Source organism: Somniosus microcephalus, chromosome 12 (genome assembly GCF_052327205.1).
Source record: "Somniosus microcephalus isolate GS21.2 chromosome 12, FLI_Smic_1.0, whole genome shotgun sequence".
NCBI classification, from domain to species: Eukaryota; Metazoa; Chordata; class Chondrichthyes; order Squaliformes; family Somniosidae; genus Somniosus; species Somniosus microcephalus.
The window spans coordinates 16,347,727-16,368,740 of NC_140998.1; the positions used below are offsets into that span (position 1 = coordinate 16,347,727).

At 45.2% G+C, this 21,014-nt stretch overlaps 1 protein-coding gene across 3 annotated transcripts in view; it reads left to right on the forward strand.

Annotated features, from left to right (window-relative positions):
• The first annotated feature begins 372 nt into the window (after positions 1-372).
• LOC147109048 (ribosomal protein S6 kinase alpha-5) overlaps positions 373-21,014 on the forward strand; it is a 259,573-nt gene continuing 238,931 nt past the window's right edge. Inside the window, exon 1 of one of the 3 annotated variants that reach the window (XM_086002616.1) lies at positions 373-653. In XM_086002616.1, the coding sequence (XP_085858742.1) occupies positions 596-653 (58 nt within the window). In that variant the 5' untranslated portion in view covers positions 373-595. The remainder of the gene's footprint in view (positions 654-21,014) is intronic. The other 2 variants (XM_086002617.1, XM_086002619.1) reach the window with 2 other exon arrangements.

Here is a 21,014-nt window from a genome sequence, read left to right on the forward strand (position 1 = left end):
CCGGAACTGACGCCCCCTCCGGCCCTCCGGCCCTCCAGCGGTCGATTGACATCCCTCTTCTCCAATAACAGGCGGCTGCAGCGAAGAACACGCCCACCGAGCGGCGGCGGGGTGGAGCCTCCGACCAACGGCGCGCGCGGCGGCCGATTGACATCCCTCTCCTCCAATGACAGCTGGCAATAGCGAATAACCCGCCCACCCAGCGGCAGGGTGGGGGGGGTGCGGCCTCCGACCAACGGCGCGCGCGGCGGCCGATTGACATCCCTCTCCTCCAATGAGAGCCGATGCAGCGAAGGACGCCCCCCCCCAACCACCGAGCGGCGGGGCCTCCGACCAATGGCGCGCGCGTGTGGGCGGGGCGGGGCGGGGCGGGGCCGGGCCAGTCCGGCTGGCGCTGTCAAAGTTCGGTTGACGGGCAGCGTAGTAAGTAGCGGCAGCCGTCAATGGGAGGGGGGAGTTTTATGTGGTGTGTCTCCCTTGTGAGGAGATTTTAAATTTGTGTTTGTGTAAAAAAAAATATTTTAACCCCCCACCCGCCTTGGTATTTTAATCACTAAAGCACCGAGGTTGCCGTCGCGGTGTGATAATTCTAAATATGGAAGAAGGGTCCGGTGAAGGTGACATGTTTACAGTTGAACACGAGCTGAAGAACGGTAAGAGCGCGCTAGCCCGGCCCGGAGCGCTAACGGGATTTTTAACCCTGACCAGCGTCTTTTCCACAGACAAATCCCGGTTTTAACGTTTACGCCGATAAAATAACGTGCACGATTACCAATGCACCTTTTGGAAAATTTACTGCATTTTTGGAAAATCCTTTTGCAGAGTGGAAAGTTTATAGCTGCCAAAAAAAAAGCATCATTTTTAAAGACATTCCAGCTGGATGTTTGCAGACAAATGATAATGGCAAAAAAAACCCCAATCTTTTTGTGTTGTGTGCAATTTGGTGTGTGTGTGTGTTTTTTTCGTTCGCCGCTTTAAGGCTGAGATTATGACATTATTAAATGCCATTACTGTACTTGATAGTATATCTGCATTTTATTTTTATTTTTTTGTAAAAAAAAGAATGAGTTTGCAATGGGGATGTGTTGCACCCGTCCTTGCACTGAAATTTTGCGTGGTATGTGTCTCTCCTGATGTTCAGTGGCATTAAAAGTCGTAGGAACTAGAATTTTGCGAATGCTTTTTTGTTGTTGTTGCTGTTGTAATCTTTCCGGGGGTGGAGAAGGGAAGTAATCCGCAATTGTTCTTGCTGCTGGGATTAGTAACGATGGACCCCAAAGGTATTTCCTCCCCAGTCGGAACATTTATTTGTTGTTGTACGGAGTTAACCATGTTTGCACCGTCTGCAAAGGCATTATTTTTGACAACTTGTCAGGAAAAAATACATTTGTTTTTAGTCGTAGGAGGTCTGTTTAGGGAATGTGTCCAAACAGATTTATATTTGTTGAATGTCTCAGAACAGCAGAACGAGGCTGGATTTTATTTTTTTCCTTTTTTTTTATTATGAAGCGATATCTCATTTTTAAAAAAAAACTTGGCTCGCGAAGTATTTTTGTAGAATCAAATTCACTTAACGTACAACTATTGCATTTGAACAATCTGGTGGGAGTGTTTTCTCATCATCAGTAAAATCCTTGTATATTCGTTTTCCTTTTTGCTGCAATTGAAGCTGGTTTGAGTTTAAAAAAAAAAAAAAATTCTAATGCATTTGCGAGGCTGCAAAGTAAGTGGGAGGAGACGAGAGTTAGACTGAACAGACAGTAATGGGAGCAGTTAACACCTCCAGTGATGCCATGGCATAGAAAAGACGGGGCACGATTATCTAACACTTCTACGAAATTGTGCAGAGCTAAAATTTTATTTATTTGGGCAAAGAATATTTTTCTGCAGTGTATGCTTTATTTAATGACAAGCATTGGAAGAATAAGCACCTTTTATCAAGAAGTGTGTGTGTGCGCGTATTTATACCTCCAATTTCTTCTGTCATATTTCATTGTAGTGTATCGCAGAACTTTGCTATAGTGTTCCTTTGTATTGTGTTGAGAATAGTAAGAGCGGTTAAAAGAAAAAGACTTGCACTTATATAGCACCTTTCACGACCTCTGGACGCCCCAAAGCACTACAGCCAATGACGTACTTTTCAACTGTTGTAATGTAAGAAGTAGGAGCAGGAGTAGGAGTAGGCCATACGGCCCCTCGGGCCTGCTCCGCCATTCAATAGGATCATGGCTGATCCGAATCTAGACTCACGTCCACTTCCCTGCCCTCTCCCCGTAACCCCTTATTCCCTTATCTGCTAGGAAACTGTCGATCTCCGTTTTAAATTTAATTAATGTCGCAGCTTCCACAGCTCTCTGAGGTAGCAAATTCCATAGATTTACTACCCTCTGAGTGAAGAAGTTTCTCCTCATCTCAGTTTTGAAAGGGCAGCCCCTTACTCTAAGATTATGCAGGAACGGGAGGGCAAATTATTATTTAAATGGCAATAGATTGGGAGAGGGGGAAGTACAGAGAGACCTGGGTGTTCTTGTACACCAGTCACTGAAGGCGAGCATGCAGGTGCAACAGGCGGTCAAGAAGGCAAACGGTATGCTGGCCTTCATAGCAAAAGGGTTAGAATACAGGAACAGGGATACCTTGCTACAGCTGTACAGGGCACTGGTGAGACCACACCTCGAGTACTGTGTACAGTTTTGGTCGCCTCATCTGAGGAAGGATGTTCTTGCCATGGAGGGGGTGCAGCGGCGATTCACCAGGCTGATACCAGGAATGGCGGGAATGACCTATGAGGAGAGACTATGTAGTTTAGGGATGTACACACTGGAGTTTAGAAGATTGAGAGGGGACCTCATAGAAGTGTATAAAATTCTGACAGGTCTAGACAGACTGGATGCAGAAGGAATGTTTCCCTTGGCGGGTGAGAACAGAACTAGAGGACATAATTTAAGGATAAGGGCTAAACCATTTAGGACAGAGATGAGGGGGAATTTCTTCACTCAGAGAGTGGTGAACCTGTGGAACTCATTGCCACAGAGGGCAGTGTACGCCAGCTCATTAAATATATTTAAGAGGGAATTAGATATATTTCTACGGGCAAAAGGGGTTAAGGGTTACGGAGAGAAGGCGGGGACGGGATACTGAATTAAAGGATCAGCCATGATCTCATCGAATGGCGGAGCAGGCACGAAGGGCCGAATGGCCTACTCCTGCTCCTATCTTCTATGTATCTATGTATCTATGTATGTCCCCTAGTTCTAGTCTCACCCATCAGTGGAAACATCCTCCCCGCATCCACCCGATCAAGCCCCCTCACAATCTTATATGTTTCGAAAAGATCGCCCCTCATTCTTCTGAACTCCAATGAGTAAGAAACGTGGCAACCAATTTGTGTACAGCAAGGTCCCACAATGACCAGATAACCTGCTTTATGATATTGGTTGAGGGATAAATATTGGCCAGGACACTGGGAGAAACTCCCCTGCTGTTCTTCAAAATCGTGCTGTAGGATCTTTTACTTCCAGATGAGAGACAGACGGGGCCTCCGTTTAACATGCAAAAGACGGCACGTCTAATCGTGCAGTACTCGCTCAGTACTGCGTGGAAGTGTCGGCCTAGATTTTGTGCTTCAGTCTCTGGTGCGAGGCTTGAACTCGCAACCTTCTAACTTGGAGGTAAGTGTGCTAACACTTTGGAGGCCACAGGATGGCTATTGCGGAAAAAGGATGTATCACTTTGCACTAGGGGTTATTCTGAGTTTGAGGCTAAGACACATTGGCCCATAATTTGCTGTCAAAATAACAGCGAGGGTTGAGCAAGTGGAGGGAGCTCTGCTCTGTTCCTACCTAAGTTATACATGAATGGAAGCTTTGCTTTGAATTTAAGTTGTGCTATCTGATGGATTGTCGGGGAAGACCTTTTTATTGCCTTATTTTATGCTTCTGACAATCTCGTACAACAAAAGTGGATTCAGAGAGGCATTTGGCCACTGCTTGCTCAGATCAATAACCTGCGTTAAGTTGTTAAGCACAACAACAACAACTTGTATTTATATAGTGCCTTTTTAATGTAGTAGAATATCCCAAGGCGCTTCACAGTTGTGTTATTTCCTGAAGAAACTGCCGCCGAGATTATCTGCTCACATTATTTCGGTACCGTTTTTGGGAAAATCTAGGCTTGTGTCCTTGAAGAATTTAAATGAACAACTGCTGTCTCCCATTGACTGCACTTCGATAGAGTGTTGTTTTCTGGATGCTTATCCTGTTGTGCTTATAGAGTAAACAAGTAATTACTTGCCACAGCTGTTTTTAAGTTTGGGGTGATGGTAGACATTTACACAGTTATTAAATACAGCCCCTGCTGGTTTCAGTTTTAAATTTTATATAGAGATGAGCCTGGAATAGGTAACGTCTGATGTAATGTCCTTTTAATAGGAGTTGCTATTTTATAAAATGCCTAAATAATTACTAAGAACTTGATGCGTATTTAAAAGTAGAGATTGTGACTTTTATTGATAAGTAAATGTTATCTGAATACTTCAATTTTCTGCTCGGCAGCAACTACTTGAATTGCTTCAGGACAGGTGCAGAAGCTCCGAAGGCTGTCATGTTAATTTAGTGAAGCAAGGCCGAATTAAGAACTTCTTGATGGGTGTACCGAGATGGGATCTCTATATGGGGCGTTTATTTAAAAAAAAAAAAAAAAAAAAAAAATCCCTTTAAAAGTGTAACGTTAGCCCATCAATGTGTATGCAGTGGTTTGTTTGAAGGCAGTATGTAAAGAAAAAAAGGCACAATAATTATCATGGGTATAATTTTTGGTATTGGTGTCTACTATATCAATTTGAATTTTTACACATACCAATGAAGGGCCTATCGATCACAGAGCATTAAGTCATTGTAGAAATAAAACCAGTAGCTTGGGTAATCCATGTAGATTCAGAGGATGGTTGTATTTATGACAATACTGCTGATTTAATATGTAATATAGGTAGCAACTATACAAAAGAATATAGAAAGTATTAAATAAGAAGCTATCCAATCCTTTGCGCCCACTCCTTCTAACAAGTTGTTTTCAATTTGTGCTGTTATGGTTGTTTCCCTAATATGGTGAGCAAGCCAACTTGCATTTATATAACTCCTTTTAATGGAGTAAAATGTCCCAAGGAGCGTTATCAAACAAAATTTGACACTGAGCCATGTAAGGAGATATCAGGCCAGGTGACCAAAAGCTTGGTCAAAGAGCTAGGTTTTAAGGAGCGTCTTAAAGGAGGATAGAGAGGTGGAGAGGTTTAGGGTGGGAATTCCAGAGTTTCGGGATGGTGACAGGTAGTACAATGCTTTGAAGACGAGAAAGCACTTGTAAAACTTTGTCCTGAGGCTGAAAGGTAACTCGATGTTAACACCAGGTTATTAGCCTTCTGTTATGTTCAAATCTTACTGGTTGAGTTCTGCAGATGACCTTCCCACAGTTCCAGCAGTAGTGTGCTGCATGCCTGTTTTTATTGTAATCTCTAACTTTAGGTTGGTATTGTGTAGATGTAAAATATAATCTTTCCCAGGCCAGAATATAATAAGTGTTTAGAAGGTTGAGGGGGTGATCTAATTGAGGTGTTTAAAATGATAACTGGATTCAATAGGTTAGATACAGAGAAACAATTTCTTCTGGTGGGGGAATCCAGAACAAGGGGGTACAATGGCCATTTAGGAGGGAAATCAGGAAGCAATTTTTCACAAAGGGTAATGGAAATCTAGAAGTCTCTCCTCCAAAAGGAAGTCTGGGTCAATTGAAATTTCTAATCAGAGAGCGACAGATTTTTATTATGGAGCAAAGGTACAGATCCGCTATGATCTGATTGAATGACTTGAGAGCCTGAATGGTTTACTCCTATTCCTATTGATGGTCTAAATTTGTCCTTTTGAACATTAAGCCCAATAGCCTCAGTGTTGTCACAAAGGTTTCAGCAAAGCGTAAAGGTGGTTGTGTAATTTTCAATCTATATCCTCTTTAATTGTACACCCAGCAGTATAATTAGAGAGAGCATTTGTAACTTAAAGAAACCATGGGTGACATACTGATATTTACAGGTCTATCACTGCTGATGGAAGTGGTGGAAGCAATTTAAGGTGATGAATTAAACGTATTGCGCAGTGTTCTATGTTGGAGTAAACAAGATTTTTCCTGTCGTGTACTGCTACTAATACACCGAATAAGCCTAATGACACTGCTGCCTATAAGCAGCTTTGTACTCTTGTGGCTGATGTCCACTTTTAAACTTACTGCTGCATTTATGTTGCTATATATGGCACTTAAACCGAAGTATATAACTGCCTGTGAAGTTCTAGTCCTCATTGTGATCGGTGATGGCATCGCAGTGGGGATTAATGTTGTCTCACTGGAGCTGGTAATGTTTATCGACTGCAACACAAGGAACTGACAGGAATGTTCTTTGTACCAACCCTATCACGCTTGGGAACAAAGACACTTCTGACTAGACTAATTTCCCCCCCCCCCCCCCCCTGGTGAGTATGAATCTTCTATGTATAGAAACATAGATAGGAGCAGGAGTAGGCCATTCGGCCCCTCGAGCCTGCGCCGCCATTTAATGAGATCATGGCTGATCATCCAAACTCAGTACCCTGTCCCTGCCTTCTCCTCATATCTCTCGATCCCTTTAACCTTAAGAAATATATTTAACTCCTTCTTGAATATATTTAATGAATTGGCCTCAACTGCCTTTTGTGGTAGAGAATTCCACAGGTTCACCACTCACGGTGAAGAAATTCCTCCCCATCTCTGTCGTAAATGGCTTACCCCTTATCTTTAGACTGTGACCCCTGGTTCTGGACTCTGCCGCCATCAGGAACATCCTTCCTGCATCTAGTCTGTCTAGTCCTGTTAGAATTTTATAAGTTTCAATGAGATACCCTCTCATTCTTCTAATCTCTAAGCGAATATAAGCCCAGTCGACCCAATCTCTCCTCGTGCGTCATTCCTGCCATCCCAGGTATCAGTCTGGTAAATCTTCGCTGCACTCCCTTCATGGCAAGAACATCCTTCCTCAGATAAGGCGACCAAAACTGCACACAATACTCAAGGTGTGGTCTCACCAAGGCCCTGTACAACTGCAGCAAGACATCCTTGCTCCTGTACTCGAATCCTCTTGCTATCTGCTGTTCCTTCAGATCATTAAGGAATGTTTTGCATTGACCCTGAGCAGGTGTTTATCCTGGGATCAGAATTTTTGTTTTTTAATCTAATGCCATACAGGGATGTGCCAGTATTGGTGGAAATTGAATTCCCTTTAGAAAGGGCAAGCAAATTAATGTAATCTCAAGATATCTGCTGCCGTGTATTTTGAGTAAGTTGGCAATGGGGCAGCCATCACTGACTCGCTCCGCATTTCCCTCAAGAATGTCCGTTCATTTGCAAACAAGGCCCTTGCCATCCATGAGCTTATCGTGGATGACTGCATCGATATCATGGCCCTGACGGAAACTTAGTTAAATGAAGCCTCCCCGCCTGGCTATACCTTTCACCACTTGCCTTGCTCAGACTGCCGTGGTGGCGGTGTGGCTCATCACCAAATCACACCTTGGTCTGTCCCCCTATACCTCTGGCAGTTTCTCCTCCTTTGAGCATCTCACCTTATTCTGCCCTCTCACCTCATTTAAAACTCTTGTTCTCTACCGCCCACCCAAGTACCATAAAACTTTTATTACTGAGATATCTTCACTGTTCTCCTCCCTCAGCCTCTGCACCGAACAAATTCTCATCCTCTGTGATTTCAACCTCCATCTCAATTCATCATGCTCTCTCTCCTCTGAGTTCACTAACCTCCTATCCTCCCTTAATCTCTCCCTCCATGTAAACTCCACAACCCGTATTCACAGCCACCCCCTCGACCTTGGCATCTCTCGTGGCCTCACTACTCCCATCATGTCAACCGCAGATAAGGCCATCTCTGACCACAGCCACCTTCCACCCACCCCCACAACCTGCTTCTTTCTGTGTCCACCCCTGGAAAAAACACTCTCCCAACTCTCTTGCAACTGCACTTATGAAAGCCCAACTGTCCAGCCTCTGGCCCTCCATTCACCATGACATTTCTGCAGCTACTGATCTGCTCAACCACACCCTCACCGCTATCTTTGATGCCCTAGTCCCTACTAAAACAATTACCCTCTCACCCTGGCCATTATACGGCTCTCATCTTCGCTCCCTTAAGTCCAAGGGACGCAGACTCGAACGGATATAGCGGATAACTGCTTTAGCCATTCACCGCCAGATCCTGCTAGACCACACAAAGCACTATCGGGCCCTGCTCTCGTCTGCCAAAATTGCTCACTATTCCAGAATCATTCTGGAATGCAAAGATATATCCCGGCTCCTATTCTCTACTGCTAATTGTCTTCTTAAACCCCTCTCCCCTGTCTCCTCCACCCTCAGCTCTGATAACAAGTGTGAGGAGCTCATGGACTTCTTTGTCTCTAAGATTGAGACCATCTGTTCAGTTGCCTCTGCCACTTCCCTTCCTTCCCCTAGCCCACTGGGCCAAACTTCCTCTAAGGTCCCCCCTGCCCTAGCCCTGAACTCACCTTTCTCCAGTTTCTCTCCGATCTCCCTCATGACTTCTCTGCACTCATCTTGTCTGCGACCCACCTCCTGCTCCCTCGACCCTATTCCCATCACACTGCTAACCACCCAACTTCCTTTTCTGGCTCCCATGTTAGCTGATATTGTTAACGGTTCTCCCTCCTCAGGTACTGTCTCCCCCTCGCTTCATTTAAAATTCTATAATCTGCTGTCCGCTCCCTTCTCCTCAAAAAATCAAACCTTGATCCCTTTGTCCTTGCAAACTATCGCCCCATCTCCAACCTCCCTTTCCTCTCAAGTCCTAGAACGTGTTGTTGCCTCCCAAATCTGTGCCCATCTTTCCCGCAATTCCATGTTTGAATCCCTCCAATCAGATTTCCGCCCTTGCCACAGTATCGAAACGGCTCTCATCAAAGTCACAAATGACATCCTTTGTGAGTGTGACAAAGGTAAACTATCCCTCCTCGTTCTTCTTGACTTGTCTGCAGCCTTTGACATGGTTGACCACTCCATCCTTTTCCAACGCCTCTCCACCATTGTCCAGCTGGGTGGGACTGCACTCGCCTGGTTCCATTCTTATCTATCTAATCGTAACCAGAGACTCACCTGCAATGGCTTCTCTTCCCGCTCCCGCATCGTTGCCTCTAGTGTCCCCCAAGGATCTATCCTTCGCCCCCTCGTATTCCTCATCTACATGTTGCCCCTTGGCGACATCATCTGAAAACACCGCGTCAGTTTCCACATGTACGTGGACGACACCCAGCTCTACCTCACTGCTTCTCTCGACTCCTCCACGGTGTCTAAATTGTCAGACTGCTTGTCCGACATCCAGTTCTGGATGAGCAGAAATTTTCTCCAATTAAGTATTGGGAAAACCGAAGCCATTGTTCTCGGTCCCCGCCACAAACTCCGTTCCCTAGCCACTGACTCCATCCCTCTTCCCTAACATCTGTCTGAGGCTGAACCACACTGTTCGCAACCTTGGTGTCATATTTGACCCTGAAATGAGCTCCGACCACATATCCGCAGCATAACAAAGACCACCTACTTCCACCTCCGAAACATTGCCCGTCTCCGCCCTTGCCTCAGCTCATCTGCTGCTGAAACCCTCATCCATGCCTTTGTTACCTCTAGACTTGACTATTCCAACGCACTCCTGGCCGGCCTCCCACATTCCACCCTACGTAAACTTGAGGTCATCCAAAACTCGGCTGCCCGTGTCCGAACTCGCACCAAATCCCGTTCACCCATCACCCCTGTGCTCGCTGACCTACATTGGCTCCCGGTTAAGCAGCACCTCGATTTCAAAATTCTCATCCTTGTTTTCAAATCCCTCCATGGCCTCGCCCCTTCCTATCTCTAATCTCCTTCAGCCCCACAACCCCCCCGAGATATCTGCGCTCCTCTAATTCTGCCCTCTTGAGGATCCCTGATTATAATCGCTCCACCATTGGCGGCTGTGCCTTCTGTTGCCTGGGCTCTAAGCTCTGGAATTCCCTGCCTAAACCTCTCTACCTCACTATCTCTCTTTCCTCCTTTTAAGACACTCCTTAAAACCTACCTCTTTCACCTGCCCTAATTTATCCTTGGGATCGGTGTCAAATTATTTGTCTTAAAATACTCCTGTGCAGTGCCTTGGGATGTTTTACTCCGTTAAAGGCGCTATATAAATACAAGTTGTTCGTACTGGAAGGATATTCCCCTGATTTAGCAAAGTGAGGATTTTTTTAGATCAAAGACTTACTCCAGCTGTGAAATAACACCCACGGAACTATTACTGTTCCATATATGAATATAGCCAGCTTTTTATTATCATGGGCCGCTTAGGTACATAGCATGGAGCATTTTTTGCACGTACCTCAAGTTGTGGCAACTAACAAACCTTGGTATTTTGATTTCCTCATTGATGGATACATTCTAACTCATTTCAAGCTGCAAAACCCGCAAAATTCAAACAGTACGAATCGGTAAATTGGAACTATAAATGCAGATAGAAGAGATGCCTGGGCTTAAAGGGCTGGAGTGTCGGGGCTTAAATTATAGAATCTCGCAGCACAGAAGGAGGCCATTCGGCCCCTCCTGTCCGTGCTGGCAAAAGGGTGCATTGAGATCCTGGGCCTCAGCTTGGACATCACTGATAGTTGTCAGATTGTAAAAACGGAAGAGTACATTCTATGTCTCTTTCACCCATGAACCAGTTTGCTTCAGTTAACAGTAAAGCTTTCTCTTCCACCCCACCGCCCCCCCCCCCACTCCACACAATCTGCCTGCCACAAAGAACTTGATTCCTGTACTAACCAATTAAAATGGTTGCTTAAAGTCAGTCATGCTAACTGAACCAGTTATATTTGTCACATTGTTATATTGCATATTTTAATCCAACAATAATGTGCATTAATATGGTGCCTTTAACATAGGAAAATGTCCCAGAGTCAGTGGTAGGAGGGGTGAGTGGGATGGCAAGGGGCTAGCGAGATTATCCCTCAGCGGGTATGCTGGGCGGGTAGGTCGGCGAGAGAGGAGGATGGGGCAGTTGGGGTTGCTGCTCTTGAGTCAGTGACGTGCCTCGATAGGCCCTTGGGAGAATGCTGAGAGAGGCAGAGGGAAGCTGTGGGCTTATCCAAGAGGTAATCAAACCTGGGAAGGAGGCAGGCACGTAGAGGAATAATGAAAGGTTGGTGTAGGGATTTGGAAAGCGGGCAAAGTACCCGAGTGGGAGAAATGAATGAAGGTATGTTGGAGGTATGAAGCCGATTCTTGCAATGTAGTCCAGTACAGCAGCCTAGTCCTGATGGCAGAGGAATCCAGAAGTCTGGGAAGTCCACTTTAAGCAGAGTTCCATCCATTGAAAAGGGCACAGAGGAAGCACAGAAGAAGCAGGGTCGAAGGGTGGGCAGTGGGCTGTGCACAGGTAGCTTTAAACCTGTTGCTTGAACTTGTACTTTGGGCTAAATTGCACCCACTATTCGAGCCAGGGGCTGTTGAGCAGTGGAAGAGGGGAGAAAGGGTAGAGGATGGCAATGGATGACCAAGGGTAGAGTTGTAAAGGAGAAGAGCTCAATTAAGGAGCTGCCAGCCGGGGAGCCAACTTGAAGCACTTGAATCTAAATTAATTCTGTCTTGCATTAATTCTGATTTTTGTTTCTGGCCAATTTGTATTTGAGTATTCAGACCTTTTTTTTTTAAATGTTGAATACTTGTTGGATAGGATACTTTTCACAAATGTCAGGCCTATCATTAATTGGTGAGTGCAGTCAAGGCTGCTTGTGCATCATTTGGTTGAATCTGTTGATTGTGTGTAACGAGTCTCCTTTGTGTACTTATTCATTTGGTTTATCACGCTTCAGTGCAAACAGGTCCCAGGTAGGAGAGAGTGGCTCAATTACTCAGTTTAACAGTTTTACATCATAATTTGCCTTTAATAAAAAGATAATGTTGTAACCTGGTATTTTGGCCAATATCTTTTACTTGGAGGCCACCCTGGGGGCATTCACAAAGAGAATGCCAGAGGTAAAAGTATACTTACCGGGATTTGCGCTGAGAAGACACATTTTTACCAGGTTTTGCCGGCTGCTGGTCTCTGCACATCAGGAGTCAAATCCCCTGATGGGTCTCTAGCCTACTAAAAAGGCAACTTTAAAACATTGAGGGTTTAGAGCCCTCAAAGGGTTAGGGGGGGGGTGGGGGGAAGCAAGCAATTAAAAATAACTTTGATATGGGAAAAATTAAGCATCTTACAAATTGTCTTTTAATATTTTCTCTGTAAGCAGAAATTCTCTGGCAGGTCGTAATAACTTTGTAGCCTACATGATATTGCTGTTTGCAAAGAGTGCACCTGTGAAGAAAAACAATAGTTTTTCTACATTTCAGAGTTCCAGAATTAGGCAGAGTTCTTTGGAACAAAGATTAATTTTCTCCCTGTGTACGAACCTGTCCATGCATCTGCTAGTTCCTTGGATCACTGAGGAATAGTTTCGATTGGTTTTGAGTTTAAATCTTGATTTAAAGAAACACTAGGACGAGTTTGAGAGTGATCTATCAAAACCTGTTAAACAGGTTAGCGTTTAGTGAATGCAGTTCTGAATTCACATTGCTTTGTACATGGCTTGTTTCATATCGAAGCATAAATTCAGCCTGAAATTTGAAATGATTTGTGCGTGGAACAATTTTATGACTACAATAAAAACCTGCATTTTTATATAACGCCTTTAACATTGTAAAATGTCCCAAGGCACTTCATAGGAATGTTATCAAACAAAATGAGTATTTACAGCACAGAAACAGGCCATTCGGCCCAACTGGTCCATGCCGGTGTTTATGCTCCACACGAGCCTCCTCCCACCCTTCTTCCTCGAACCCCATCAACATATCCCTCTATTCCTTTCTCCCTCTTGTTTATCTAGCTTCCCCATAAATGCATCTATGCTAGTCGCCAGCTACCCCTTGTGGTAGCGAGTTCCACTTTCTGGGTAATTCCCTATTGGATTTATTAGTGACTATCTTGAATTTATGGTCCCTAGTTCTGGTCTCCCCCCCCCGCAAGTGGAAACATCTCTGCATCTGCCCTATCAAACCCTTTCACAATCTTAAAGACCTGTATCGGTCACCCCTCCGTCTTTTTCTAGAGGTTAATAATTATTAATTATGATCTAATTGGGATTACGGAAACATGGTTGCAGGGTGAGCAGGGCTGGGAGCTTAACATACAGGGGTATTCAGTATTTAGGAAGGATCGACAAAAAAGAAAGGGAGGAGGGGTAGCATTGCTAGTAAAAGAGGGGATAAATGCAATTGAAAGGAAGGATATTAACTCAGTTAATACAGAATCTATATGGGTGGAGCTAAGAAATAGCGAGGGGCGAAAAACATTAATAGGAGTGGTATATAGGCCTCCAAATAGTAAAATAGAGGTTAGGGAGGGCATCACGAGGGAAATTAGAGAAGCGTGCAATAAGAGCACAGCTGTCATCATAGGTGACTTTAACTTACATATAGATTGGACTAGCCTAATCAGTAAAAATAATGAGGAGGAGGAATTCCTTGAGTGTTTGAGGGATGGTTATCTGGATCAATATGTCGAGGAACCAACTCGGGAACAGGCTATATTGGACTGGGTACTGTGCAATGAGAAGGGACTAATCAGTAATCTTGTTGTACGGGGACCCTTGGGTCAGAGCGATCATAACATGATCGATTTCTCACTCGAAATGGAGAGCGAAGAAATTGACTCAGAGACTAAGGTCCTGAATTTAAACAAGGGGAATTATGATGCCATGAGACGGGAACTGAGTAGGTCTGATTGGACAACGTTCCTGAGAGGACTGGAGGTAGATAAACAATGGCAAACATTTAAAGATAGAATGACAAAATTGCAAAAATTGTTTATACCAATCTGGCATAAAAGGAAATCTAAAAAGGTGACTCAACCGTGGATAACAGGGGAAATTAGAGACAGCATAAAATCCAAAGATAGGGCGTATAAAATAGCCAAAAAAAGCGCCAGAGCGGAAGATTGGGAACAGTTTAAGATAGAGCAAAGGAGGGCAAAGGGCATGATCAAGAGGGGCAAAATAGCTTACGAAAACAAGCTGGCGGAAAATATAAAAACTAACTCCAAAAGCTTTTATAAATATATCAAAAGGAAAAGACTGGTGAAAACCAAAGTTGGTCCATTGCAGTCAGATACGGGGGAATATATAATGGGAAATAAGGAAATGGCAGATCAACTAAATGCATACTTTGGGTCAGTCTTTACGAAGGAAGACACAAAAAACCTCCCTGGGATATCGGGAAAAATAGGGACATTGGCAAAGGAGGAACTGACGCAAATCAATATCTCTAAGGATATGGTGTTAAGGAAGCTAAAGGGATTGAAGGTGGACAAATCCCCAGGGCCTGATAACATGCATCCTAGGGTACTGAAGGAGGTGGCCCTAGAGATAGCGGATGCACTAAGGATGATTTTTCAGAATTCATTAGACTCGGGAACAGTGCCGATGGATTGGAGGGTAGCTAACGTTACCCCACTATTCAAAAAGGGGGGTAGGGAAAAAGCAGGTAATTACAGACCTGTAAGCCTTACATCAGTTGTGGGCAAAATGCTGGAGTCCATCATTAAGGATGAAATAGCGGAGCACTTAGCAAATGGGGACAGGATAGGACAGAGTCAACATGGATTTACAAAGGGTAAATCGTGCTTGACTAATCTATTGGAATTTTTTGAGGGAGTAACTGGTAGAATAGATGGGGGAGAGCCAGTAGATGTGGTGTACCTGGACTTCCAAAAGGCCTTCGATAAGGTCCCACATAAAAGATTAGCATGGAAAATTGAGGCTCATGGGATAAAGGGGAAAGTTTTGGCGTGGATAGGGAACTGGCTGTCAGATAGAAAACAGAGAGTTGGAATAAACGGCTCATTTTCTGAATGGCAGGCAGTAACAAGTGGGGTACCACAGGGATCTGTCCTGGGCCCCCAGCTGTTCACAATTTACATTAATGACCTGGATCAGGGAGTCGGATGCAGCATTTCCAAATTTGCAGACGACACTAAACTAGGAGGTGGGGTGGGCTCAGAGGAAGAGACCAGGAAGCTCCAGAGCGATTTGGACAGACTGGGCGATTGGGCGGATAAATGGCAGATGCACTATAATGTGGACAAGTGCGAAGTTATCCACCTTGGGTGCAGGAACGGGAGGGCAAATTATTATTTAAATGGCAATAGATTGGGAGAGGGGGAAGTACAGAGAGACCTGGGTGTTCTTGTACACCAGTCACTGAAGGCGAGCATGCAGGTGCAACAGGCGGTCAAGAAGGCAAACGGTATGCTGGCCTTCATAGCAAAAGGGTTAGAATACAGGAACAGGGATACCTTGCTGCAGCTGTACAGGGCACTGGTGAGACCACACCTCGAGTACTGTGTACAGTTTTGGTCGCCTCATCTGAGGAAGGATGTTCTTGCCATGGAGGGGGTGCAGCGGCGATTCACCAGGCTGATACCAGGAATGGCGGGAATGACCTATGAGGAGAGACTATGTAGTTTAGGGATGTACACACTGGAGTTTAGAAGATTGAGAGGGGACCTCATAGAAGTGTATAAAATTCTGACAGGTCTAGACAGACTGGATGCAGAAGGAATGTTTCCCTTGGCGGGTGAGAACAGAACTAGAGGACATAATTTAAGGATAAGGGCTAAACCATTTAGGACAGAGATGAGGGGGAATTTCTTCACTCAGAGAGTGGTGAACCTGTGGAACTCATTGCCACAGAGGGCAGTGTACGCCAGCTCATTAAATATATTTAAGAGGGAATTAGATATATTTCTACGGGCAAAAGGGGTTAAGGGTTACGGAGAGAAGGCGGGGACGGGATACTGAATTAAAGGATCAGCCATGATCTCATTAAATGGCGGAGCAGGCACGAAGGGCCGAATGGCCTACTCCTGCTCCTATCTTCTATGTAATCTATGTAAAAAGAGCCCCAGTTTGTTCAGTGTTTCCTGATTGGTACAGAACTGCTCACAGTACTTCAAGTGTGGACTAACCAAGGTTCTGTACAAGTTTAATATAACATCTCTGCTTTTCAGTTTTATCCCTCTAGAATTGAACCCTAGTGCTTTTGTTTGCTTTTTTTATGACTTTATTAAACTGCATCACTACTTTGTGATTTGTGTATCTAAAGCCCCAGATTCCACTGCTCCTCTATGCCATTTAGACGCATTTTCCAAGGAGTGTGCGTACCACTTCACACTTGTCTTTGGGCAGGTAATTGGCAAATTAACTTCATTCTGCAAGTTTATTAATTTTATCGCAGTCGTCTTGCACCCCCCCCCCCTATTTGGTGTCACCCGCAAATTTTGAAATTGTACTTCTGATACCGGAGTCCAAATCATTTTATGTAAATGGTGAACAGCAGTGGTCCCAGCACTGACGCTTGTGGAACACCTCTTCCCACCTTTTGCCAGTCTGAGTAACTACCTTTAACTACCTTTTACTCGCTCTCTCTCCTGTTTTGTACCCAGCTAGCTACCCATTCTGCTACTTGTCCCCTGACTCCACATGTTCTGACCTTAGCCATGAGTCTATTATGCGGTACCTTTTGGAAATCTAAATATATTACGCCTACTTCGGGGTAATATATTAGCATGGATAGAGGATTGGCTAACTGACAGAAAACAGAGAGTTGGGATAAATGGGTCATTTTCAGGTTGGCAAACTGTAACTAGTGGGGTGCCGCAGGGATCGGTGCTGGGGCCTCAACTATTTACAATCTATATTAATGACTTGGATGAAGGGCGAGTGTAATGTAGCCAAATTTGCTGATGATACAAAGATAGATGGGAAAGCAAATTGTGTGGAGGATGCAAAGAATCTCCAAAGGGATATAGATAGGCTAAGTGAGTGGGCAAAAATCTGGCAGATGGAGTTTAATGTGGGAAAATGCGAGGTTATCCACTTTGGTAGGAAAAATAAAAAAGCAAATTATATTATTTAAATGGAGAGAGATTACAAAATGCTGAGGTACAGAGGGATCTGGGGTCCTTGTACATGAATCACAAGAAGTTAGCGTGCAGGTACAGCAAGTAATTAGGAAGGCAAATGGAGTGTTGGCCTTTATTGCAAAGGGAGTTGGAGTATAAAAGTAGGGAAGTCCTATTTCATCTGTACAGGACGTTGGCGAGACCACACCTGGAGTACTGTGTACAGTTTTGGTCTCCTTACTTAAGGAAGGATATACTTGCATTGGAGGCAGTTCAGAGAAGGTTCACGAGGCTGATTCTGGAGCTGAAGGGGTTGTTTTATGAAGAAAAGTTGAGCAGGTTGGGCCTATACTCATTGGAGTTTAGAAGAATGAGAGGTGATCTTATTGAAACATATAAGATACTGAGGGGGCTCGACAGGGTAGATGCAGAGGGGATGTTTCCCCTCATGGGGGAATCTAGAACAAGGGGGCACCCTTTTAAATCGGAAATGAAGAGGAATTTCTTCGGAGGGTCGTGAATCTTTGGAATTCTCTGCCCCAGAGAGCTGTGGAGGCTGGGTCTTTGAATATATTTAAGGTGGAGATAGACAGATTTTTTGAAAGGTAAGGGAGTGAAGGGTTGTGGGGAGCGGGCAGGGAAGTGGAGTTGAGGCCAAGATCAGATCAGCCATGATCTTACTAAATGTCGGAGCAGGCTCGAGGGGCCAAATGACCGACTCCTGCTCCTACGTCTTGTTCTTATGTACTGCATTATCCTTATCTACCCTTTCTGTTCCTCAAAGAATTCAATAAGGTTGGTCAAGTGTGATCTTCCCAGCTTTATAATATTTTCAGTTTCTAGATGTTTTTCTATCTATTATATCTTTGAGTAAGGATTCCATTATCTTTCCTACCACCGACGTTAAGCTAATTGGTCTGTAGTTTCCTGGACTTGTTCTATCTCCCTTTTTTAAATATAGGAATCACATTCGCTGTCCGCCAGTCCTCTGGCATTATTCCCTTTTCTAATTTTTATATATGTAATAGTGCCTCTGCTATCTATTTCCTAACTTCTTTTAATATGTGTGGATGCAATCCATCCGGGGCAGGGGTTTTATCCTCTCTAAATTTAATTAGGTTATCAATTATCTCGCTTTCTATCTTAAATGTCTTGATATCTTTTCTGATCCTTTGATTAGGACTTCTGATGTTAGGTTTTAAGGAGTGGCTTAAAGGAAGAGAGAGCACGCTAGAGGGGCTGAGAGGTTTAGGGAGGAAATTCCGAGCGTTAAGGCTTAGGCAGGTGGAGTGATGAAAATCGGGAATGTGCAAGAGGCCAGAATTGGAGGAGCGCAGAGATTTCGAAGGGCTGGGGGAGATTACAGAGATGGGGAGGGGCGAGGCCATGGAGGGATTTGAAAACCAGGATGAGAATTTTAAAGTCCAGGCATTGCCAGACCAGGAGCCAAGGTAGGTCACGAGCACCGAGGTGAAGGGTGAATGGGACTTGGTGCACAGAGGTGAAGGGTGAATGGGACTTGGTGCACAGGGGTGAAGGGTGGATGGGACTTGGTGCACCGAGGTGAAGGGTGAATGGGACTTGGTGCACAGGGGTGAAGGGTGGATGGGACTTGGTGCACAGAGGTGAAGGGTGGATGGGACTTGGTGCACAGAGGTGAAGGGTGAATGGGACTTGGTGCACAGAGGTGAAGGGTGGATGGGACTTGGTGCACAGAGGTGAAGGGTGGATGGGACTTGGTGCACCGAGGTGAAGGGTGGATGGGACTTGGTGCACCGAGGTGAAGGGTGAATGGGACTTGGTGCACAGGGGTGAAGGGTGGATGGGACTTGGTGCACAGAGGTGAAGGGTGGATGGGACTTGGTGCACAGAGGTGAAGGGTGAATGGGACTTGGTGCACAGAGGTGAAGGGTGAATGGGACTTGGTGCACCGAGGTGAAGGGTGGATGGGACTTGGTGCACCGAGGTGAAGGGTGGATGGGACTTGGTGCACAGAGGTGAAGGGTGAATGGGACTTGGTGCACCGAGGTGAAGGGTGAATGGGACTTGGTGCACCGAGGTGAAGGGTGAATGGGACTTGGTGCACAGAGGTGAAGGGTGAATGGGACTTGGTGCACAGAGGTGAAGGGTGAATGGGACTTGGTGCGAGTTAGGATACAGACAGCAGAGTTTTGAATGAGCTCAAGTTTATGTAGGGTGGAAGATGGGAGATTGGCCAAGAGAGCCTTGGAATATTCAAGTCTAGAGGTAACATGAGCATGGAAGCGCATTTCAGCAGCAAGTAAACCAAGGCAGGATCAGAGTTGGGCGATGTTACGGAGGTGGAAGTACGCGGTCTTGGTGATGGAGCGGATATGTGGTCGGAAGCTCATCTCGAGGTTAAATAGGTCGGCAAGGCTGTGAACGGTTTGGTTCAGCCCCTCACAGTGGCCAAGGAGAGGGATAGAGTCGGTGGCTAGGGAACAAAGTTTGTGGCGGGGCAAGACAATGGCTTCGGTCTTCCCAATATTTAGTTGGAGGAAATTTCTGTTTGTCGGACAAGCAGTGTGACAACTTGGAGACAGTGGAGGGTTTGCGAGGTGGTGGTGGTGGTGAGGTAGAGCTGGGTATCGTCAACATGCATGTGGAACCTGACGTCGTGTTTAAGGAAGATGTCGCCGAGGGGCAGCATGAGAAATGGGAGGGGGCCAAGGAAAGATCCTTTGGGGGCTCTAGAAGTAATGGTGTGAGCATAGGAAGAGAAGCCATTGCAGGTTATTCTCTGGCTACGACTGGATGGATAAGAATGGAACTAGGTGAGTGCAGTCCTAACCAGCTGGACAACGGAGGAGGACTGTGTGTTTACCTCTGTCAAAGGCTGCAGACAGGTCAAGCAGGTAGTTCACCATGCTCACATAGGATGACATTTGTGACTGAGGGCTGTTTCAGTGCTGTGGCAGGGACGGAAACCTGATTTGGAAGGGAGTTGCGGGAAAGATGGGCACGGATTTGGGAGGCGACAACACGTCCAAGGACTTTGGAAAGGAAAGGGAGGTTGGAGATGGGGCGGTAGTTGGCAAGGACAGAGGGTTCAAGGGTGGGTTTTTTGAGGGTGATGACGGCAGATTTGAAGAGGGGAACAGTACCTGAGGAAAGGGAACAGTTAACATTAATGACTGACTGAAGTACTGCCTTTTCAAGTCATATTGGGTCAATCTGTACTTGCAGGGTTCTTGATTATATTCTTTGTATTGCCGTCCTCCGTTCAATACTTCAGATGTAATGTACAATGCCTTAGGGACCATCCACAATTGGTGGTGTTTCTAGGAGTGGTTGTGGTATTGTTCGGACTGGCAATGCTGTGGAAGCTGCTCTATTTGCATTACACAGAATGCATGTAAAGTTGACTGGGTTTCTTTTGGAGTAGCCTTTATCTTTCCTCATGTTTGGAAATTGTCTGTACAGGCTGTTAATTGGAAAACTAGGTTGGTGGGCTCTATAGGTTGCTCAGCATTCAGCTTGTGTTGGGTGGGGACGGGAGCGGGAATGATCCCCTTATTACATCAATGCTTTGTCATTACTGCCTCTAGAACAGTGGTTCTTAAACTATTTTAGTTGAAGGACCTCTTTTCAAATGGATTAACAATCACTGAACCCCCCTCTAAATTATAATACAGTACTCATAATATGAAAGTGCTGCATGTAAAGAGTGTTTTAATAATGCTGTTAAGAAAACAGGTATTTACTTACAAATATCAGTGACACCCATCACCAGCCTTGGTAACCCTGGGTCTACCTGGTGATCTTCGTGTCGCTCTCAGCGCTCCTCCATGCGTTCGCTCCTCCTAGGTGTGACGGTCAGCCCGCTCTGCTCTGCACATCTGGCGGCTGCACTCCACTCCTGCTTCCTGGCTCACACCAAGCCCATCTCCGGTTGCAGCTCATTCGCTTACTTTTGACCAATGCT